This window comes from Heptranchias perlo, chromosome 2 (genome assembly GCF_035084215.1).
Source record: "Heptranchias perlo isolate sHepPer1 chromosome 2, sHepPer1.hap1, whole genome shotgun sequence".
NCBI lineage: Eukaryota > Metazoa > Chordata > Chondrichthyes > Hexanchiformes > Hexanchidae > Heptranchias > Heptranchias perlo.
This window is the reverse complement of record NC_090326.1, coordinates 18,460,260-18,468,080: the sequence shown is the minus strand read 5'-3', so window position 1 is coordinate 18,468,080 and position 7,821 is coordinate 18,460,260. Positions and strand designations below refer to the sequence as shown.

The window sequence follows — 7,821 nt, the reverse complement described above, 5'->3', positions numbered from 1 at the left end:
GTACAAGGGTTACTGGGTACCAATCAATCAGGAACCACAGCTCTATGTGATTTTTCCCTTCCGTGTCTACACCTCACATGTGTTTGTTTCCTTAATAGAGTATGAAAGGTCCCAAGGTAGGTTTTTGTTAAGCAAGCGTATTAAGGGATATGGAACCAAGGCGGGTAGATGAAGTTAAGATACAGATCAGCCATGATCTAACTGAATGGTGGAACAGGCTCGAGGGACTGAATGTTCTGTTCCTATGTTCTTAAGTGAGATGAGATTAGACAGTCTTAATTCAGATTCTAGTGAACAAACCCATGATATAACACCAACTATCAGAATTATTCAACCCCTCATTTATATTCAGATCTGGAGCCTTCATCTGCGTCAGTGTTTTAATGTGCTAACTCCTGTTTGTGAATTTGCCACTGTCTATTATTTTTCCCAATCTATGCTAGATCCTGCGAAAGACTGATACTTTCGAGCATCTAAAACTTGAGTATTTGCTCAAAGACCATGGCCTCAAAATTCTACGAGCTGTGACCCGGCGGTTACACAAGTGTCCTCCAGCACTGACCTCCGCCAAGGCATGAAGGGGTCAGTGGTAGGTCACCTTACCTGCATGGAGCAGACAGGTGCTTGCAAGTTCAGAAAGAAAAGACTTGCATTTATATAGCGCCCTTCATGACCTCAGGACATCCCAAAGTGCTTTATAGCCAATGAAGCACTTTTGAAGTGTAGTCACTGTTGTAATGTAGGAAACGCGGTAGCCAATTTGGTAGCAAGATCCTACAAACAGTAATGAAATAAATGAGCAGATAATCTGTTTTAGTGATGTTGGTTGAGGGATAAATATTGACCAGGACACTGGGGAGAACTCCCCTGCTCTTCTTCGAAAGAGGGCCATGGGATCTTTTACATCCACCTGAGGGAGCAGGCGGAGCCTCTGTTTAACATCTCATCTGAAAGACGGCACCTCCAACAGTGCAGAGCTCCCTCAGTACTGCACCGGTGAGACAGCCTAGATTATGTGCTCAAGTCTCTGGAGTGGGGCTTGAACCCACGACCTTCTGACCCAGAGACACGAGTAACACCCACTGAGCTACGACTTGACACCTTGGCACTCATCTGTCCCGCTCACACAGATACTCGTATGTGCCCCTGAGCAAAGGGAATGACTGAGGAATTTCTTTTTTAGGGGGAAAAAAAAATTATATTCTCACCAAGCCTGGCCCCACCGGTGGGTCCCACTTTGGGACCTGTGGAGATCAGTACCTCTCACCTCACTCAGCATACCGGCAACCGCTACGACGATGCTTCCCCTTCCGTGACCTGAACCAATAATTCCTGGCCTAGGGTGTTCCTGCCCCTGGGTTGACATTTGCCTTGTGAAGTTCCGCCACTTACAAGGCTCTTTGGAAGCTCCCAGAAACAGCAGAGACACAACATAACCGGACCTCCCCAATTTCCCTGGGGGTTCAGCCGATCTCCTGACAGATTCACAGCAGAATACTGGTGGAATTTTAGGGTCTGTAGGCTAAAGAAGTTGTCTTTGAACCACAAGTCAGCCAAGTTCTGATGCCGAACTATCTGAATGTATCCAGAGCATCTCCAGCAATGACTTCTAGTCCCAGTGCCCCGCACCATCACCTCTAGAGTCTCTCAAGGACCTAAAATAGAAATCATGAGGCTAATTTGGGTTGTATACTTTTTTAAAAATTCATTCATGGGACGTGGGCATCGCTGGCAAGGCTAGCATTTGTTGCCCATCCCTAATTGCCCTAGAGAAGGTGGTGGTGAGCCGCCTTCTTGAACCGCTGCAGTCCATGTGGTGAAGGTTCTCCCACAGTGCTGTTACGTAGGGTATTCCAGGATTTTGACCCAGCGACGATGAAGGAACGGCGATATATTTCCAAGTCGGGATGGTGTGTGACTTGGAGGGGAACATGCAGGTGGTGTTGTTCCCATGTACCTGCTGCTCTTGTCCTTCTAGGTGGTAGAGGTCGTGGGTTTGGGAAGTGCTGTCGAAGAAGCCTTGGCGAGTTGCTGCAGTGCATCCTGTGGATGGTACACACTGCAGCCACTGTGCGCCGGTGGTAAAGGGAGTGAATGTTTAGGGTGGTGGATGGGGTGCCAATCAAGCAGGCTGCTTTGGCTTGGATGGTGTCGAGCTTCTTGAGTGTTGTTGGAGCTGCACTCATCCAGGCAAGTGGAGAGTATTCCATCACACTCCTGACTTGTGCCTTGTAGATGGTGGAAAGGCTTTGGGGAAGTCAGGAGGTGAGTTACTCGCTGCAGAATACCCAGCCTCTGACCTGCTCTTGTAACCACAGTATTTATGTGGCTGGTCCAGTTAAGTTTCTGGTCAATGGTGACCCCCAGGATGTTGATGATGGAGGATTCGGCGATGGTAATGCCGTTGAACGTCAAGGGGAGGTGGTTAGACTCTATCTTGTTGGAGATGGTCATTGCCTGGCATGAATGTTACTTGCCACTTATCAGCCCAATCCTGGATGTTGTCCAGGTCTTGCTGCATGCGGGCACAGACTGCTTCATCATCCGAGGGGTTGCGAATGGAAATGAACACTGCAGTTGTCAGTGAACATCCCATTTCTGACCTTATGATGGAGGGAACGTCATTGATGAAGCAGCTGAAGATGGTTGGGCCCAGGATACTGCCCTGAGGAACTCCTGCAGCAATGTCCTGGGACTGAGATGATTGGCCTCCAACAGCCACTACCATCTTCCTTTGTGCTAGGTATGATTCCAGCCACTGGAGAGTTTTCCCCCAGATTCCCACTGACTTCAATTTTACTAGGGCTCCTTGGTGCCACACTTGGTCAAATGCTGCCTTGATGTCAAGGGCAGTCACTCTCACCTCACCTCTGGAATTCAGCTCTTTTGTCCATGTTTGGACCAAGGCTGTAATGAGGTCTGGAGCCGAGTGGTCCTGGCGGAACCCAAACTGAGCATCGGTGAGCAGGTTATTGGTGAGTAAGTGCTATCACTTTGCTGATGATTGAGAGTAGACTGATGGGGCAGTTATTGGCCGGATTGGGTTTGTCCTGCTTTTTGTGGACAGGATATACCTGGGCAATTTTTCACATTGTCGGGTAGATGCCAGTGTTGTAGCTGTACTGGAACAGCTTGGCTAGAGGCGCGGCTAGTTCTGGAGCACAAGTCTTCAGCACTACAGCTGGGATTTTGTCGGGGCCCATAGCCTTTGCTGTATCCAGTGCACTCAACCGTTCCTTGATATCACGTGGAGTGAATCGAATTGGCTGAAGACTGGCTTCTGTGGTGGTGGGGATATTGGGAGGAGGCTGAGATGGATCATCCACTCGGCACTTCTGGCTGAAGATACTGTAGATATATCCATAAAAACAATTTCTTTTTTGAACCGCTACTCATCCATCATTTTGTACCTTCCCTAACCTGGCAGAAATGCCTTATGGTTACTTTGGAATGGATAAAAAAAACATTAATTGTGCCTGAAGCAATGGCTAAATCGTGCTAATGTAGAGGCCAGTTTGAAAACAAGAGGCAGATGCAAAGTTCAATTCAAGACTTTTATTTTAGCACCTTATTTATTACAACACAACGAGCTGGTGCTAAATCATACAAAGTATCAATTATGATTTTACTTCAAAATGTTATAAGAGACAGGGGTCATGCAGATAAAAAAGCGACATCAATCTAGAGGTTATGACATTACCAAGTCACATGGATTGTTATATTTCCACATATAAAGCTCAGATTTTCTTGCTGTGAAACCGTGGGACTTTAAAAAAAATATATCCTTGTTAAAGGAGACCCAATGCGGTAATGGCTTCATGCTTCACTGTGTATCTATCCAGGAAGGTGGACTCTTGTGCAGCACTGTGACTGTAAAAGTGCTCTTATACAACTTATACTAAACATTGAGATTTATATTACTATTGGTAGACTATACTTGGGATTATTTACTTGCAAATTAACAATAACAATATCACAAAGAACTGCCATTTCCTACTGGAGACTGGTTGGCCGATATTTAATTTGCAGAATCTGAGAGAGACAGGAAGCTTTACTCATCCCACAGAAGGGGACGGTGATGCAGACTCATTTCCTTCTCAGTTTCCTCCCTTTCCATCTCTTGTCCGGAAGCTCGTGTTGTGGTGCAATATCACAGCTGTCCGTCCTTTGCTTTTAGCCTGCCGACACTTCCTGCCCGGGCTGACACAGCCCGTCCCCCTATTCTCTCCCCAGAAACCCTAGCTAACGCCTCTCCCCCCTCTAGCCAAGGGGGCAGTGCCCCCACGACATTCATCAGCTGAAGCTGCTAACTCCAGGTTCCTGATCTGTAAGGTTGAGTGCCATGCCGTAAACATTTACCTGTGTTACTGGGGGAGGAGAGACTGGATTATTGCTTAAACCAGCACTCTGACTTTAAATATAGACACTGACGCAGATATTACACAAACCAGTGACTGACAATAATCATGGCATTTTGCACTACACTCCAGGTCATTTTTTGCATAGTTCAGCTTACGTATAAATCCTGGGCAATTTTACAATTTCTAGTCATTTCTCAAGGTACCTGGTTGCCTTCGGAAAGCTGCTGATTTTTTTTCCCCCCGCCAATATTCCAGTGTAGCGTTTTGGACACCTGCTGATCCACAATCTCCAAATGCATTAAATGCTTCTGATGCATCACTTGCACTAGTGGCCGTGAGTCAGCTTCACAGCAGCAAGTATCAGCAGACTGAAGGCTTTACTCCCATTAAAGGATATTTCTTTTTCAATCGATCGATGCTTTCTTGCACCCATGTCCCTCCGTACTCTTCTTTCCCGTTTTCAAGTACTTGCAGGAGCTCGTTGATCATTAACTGCGATGCCAAATCAAACAGTTTCCTTTGCTTTTGCACCGAGTTCTGTATTAAGTATACGTCGATCAGGTATGTTAGTTTTGATATCTCTCTTTGGATATCTGAAAGCTCTTGATCTGTAAACTGAACTCGACTTCTCATGATCCACTTTGCCTGCAACTCAGTTTCTTCCTGAATCTTCAATCTCTGTTCTTCCAGCAGCTCATTTTCTTTGGATTTCAACTCAGCAATTTTGGAAAGGAGGCTAATCTTGTGTCGAAGGACCGCCAACTTGTGCGGGCTGGTGCTTGACTCTTGCAGCTGGAGCTGCAGATTTAGGACTTCCTCCAGATAATATTCGGACAATTCCATCTTCTCCTCCAGAAATTGCTCGAGCAGCGCCTTGCAGCTTTGGAGCTCTTCTTCGTCTCCCAAGAGCTTGGCTTTGGCTCTCTCCACTTCAGCCAGGGTTCTCTTGATGACGCTGCCGTAGCGCAGATTCCTTCGAATCGGCGTCGAGCACTTGGGGCAAAGGGCGAGCTGTGCCGCGGTCCCGTCAGCGTCCGCTTGCCGCATCCAGTCATCGAATCCGGACACCGCAAAGATGTGGCTGCAGTCCTCCAGCTGGAGGAATCTGGTGTCGGCGTCATCTTCTCTTCCGAAGAATATCTCCGTGACTTCTTCCTCGTGGCACACGCGGCACTTGCTGGGGCACAGCTCCCCGCACAGGCCGATGCACGGGTGGCCGCACTGAAGGGCTCGGTCGCAAGGCCTATCGCAAGGCTTCCGGTCGCAGGGCTCGTGGCACAGCCGCGAGCACCGGTAGTGGGGGCAGGCCCACGCGCACGGCTCCCCGCAGGGCAGGCACGGCTCGCCGCACGTCCTCGGGCACGTGCCGTGCGGGCACCAGCTCTCGCAGGCCAGGGAGCATGGCGGGCACTCCCCCCCGGCACAGGTCTCACCGCACCGGTGGGAGCAAGGCAGCCTCTCGCCGCAGGGAGAGCGGCAGGCCACGTGAAGCCGCCCACCGGCGCACTCGTAGCAGGCGCCCATGCAGGAGTGGCCGCACGCCAGCCGTCTTCTGCAGGGCGTGTGGCACTGCAAGGTTTCGCCCATCTGCTTGGCCTCATTCTGCAGATGGCATAGCACCTGCCTCTCGTGGCCGCACCTCATCGTGACCTTGACCTTTGCCGGGCAGTTCTTCGTGCAGATCTCCCCGCAGCGCCGCACGCACTGGTGGCCGCAGCCGATGGCTTTGCAGCAAGGCTCCTGGCAGGTGAACCTCTCCGGCGGAAGGAAGCAGGGGACCGCTTGCTCGTGCCCGCACTGAGGGATGACTTTGGTCACCTTCACCTGGCACTTACCGCACGGCTCGCAGCAACGGGCCAGGCACACGTGCCCTTCCTCGCAGCGTTCCTGGCAGGGCTTGGGGCACTTGTAGCTCTTGTGCTGTGGGTCGTAAGGATGGCAAGCGAGGGAGCACACGTGGCCACAGCTCAGTCGGAAATCACACGGCAGGGAGCACCCCCCTTCGGGAGCCCTTTTAAAATCTTCAGCCGCTGACACCAAAGTGTCACTTCCCGGGTGGTTTTGGCAGCACAGCCGTAGCGTCGGCCCAATGTTGTCCTTTCTGCGCAGCACATCAGCGATTTTGTCCCACAGTGGGACTTTGTTCGACAACATGTTCACGTTGCCTATGCAGTAGAAGCCTTTCTTTGCCCTAGATAGAGCTACACAGATGCGGTTCGATATTCGCAAAAACCCAACCCTACCCTGCAGATTGCTTCGAACGAGAGACAGAATCACAATGTCATTCTCTTCCCCTTGGTATTTGTCCACCACACAGACTTTAACACCATTAAATTTGTTTTTGGGCATCATCTTCTTCAAGCAAAGCAACTGTCCCGAGTAGGTGGTAAGAATGGTTATCTGCGATGGCTTGTATTCTTGCTGGATGAAATATTCGCAAAGGGACTTCACAAAACGAGCCTCGTGCGAATTTTGATAGCTTTTTCCTTCCTTGGTCTGATCCTCCAACTTCTGGTGATCGATGAAGTAAAGGTTTGTCGAGATTCCCTAATTTAAAAGCACAAAAAAAAGAAAGGATTCTTGATATCAGGGGAGGATTAACATTCAGCGTTGAGTTAAGGAGATAGTTTCACCAGTCTGCACCATCTGCTGGGAGCTTATATTGGAAGGATATCAAGGCTTGAGAGAGAATGCAGAGGAGGTTTGCTCGAATGGTACTAGAGATGTGGGACTTCAGTTATGTGGAGAGATTAGCAAATCTGAGATTATTCTCCTCAGAGCAGAGAAGGTTAAAGAGAGATCTAATAGAGGTGTTCAAAATCATGAACGGTTTTGATAAGGGTAAATAAGGAGAAACTGTTTCCACTGGCAGGATGGTCGGCAACCAAAGGACACAGATTTAAGGTGATTGACAAAAGAACCGGAGAGGAAATGAGGAGAATTTTTTTTACGCAGCGAGTTGTTGTGATCTGGAATGCACTGCAAAAAGGATGGTGGAAGCAGATTCAATAGTAACTTTCAAAAGGTAATAGAATAAATACTCGAAAAATAAAAATGTGCAGGGCAATGGGGTAAGTGTAGGGGGAGTGGGGCTAATTGGATAGCCCTTACAAAGAGCCAGCACAGACACAATGGGCCAAATGGCCTCCTTCTGTGCTGTATCATTCTATATTGCCCTTGATTAGTGGTCAGAACATTATGAGCAGTGGGCACCTGAGTTTCCGATATACATTCCCAGTGGTCGAGGCTCCCCTCAGAGCTCAGATTCCTATCATTACCCCCTATACACAAGTAAATTACTCTGAATTCTGACCCGGGTTAATAATACCATTCCAGAATAGAGGTTAGTCCTTCTCAGCTGTGAAGTTTATTTTGAATAGAATTAAATCAAGCCTGAAAAGGAGCATTATGAAATCTACAATATTTGCATATCCATCGGGGAGAACTCTTCGAATAGTGC

At 48.6% G+C, this 7,821-nt stretch overlaps 1 protein-coding gene across 1 annotated transcript in view; it reads right to left on the bottom strand.

Moving 5' to 3' along the window:
• Positions 1 to 3,540: 3,540 nt before the first annotated feature.
• LOC137335492 (NFX1-type zinc finger-containing protein 1-like) overlaps positions 3,541 to 7,821 on the bottom strand; it is a 63,302-nt gene continuing 59,021 nt past the window's right edge. Inside the window, exon 17 of the mRNA XM_068000837.1 lies at positions 3,541 to 6,908. Within this exon, the coding sequence (XP_067856938.1) occupies positions 4,722 to 6,908 (2,187 nt within the window). The 3' untranslated portion in view covers positions 3,541 to 4,721. The remainder of the gene's footprint in view (positions 6,909 to 7,821) is intronic.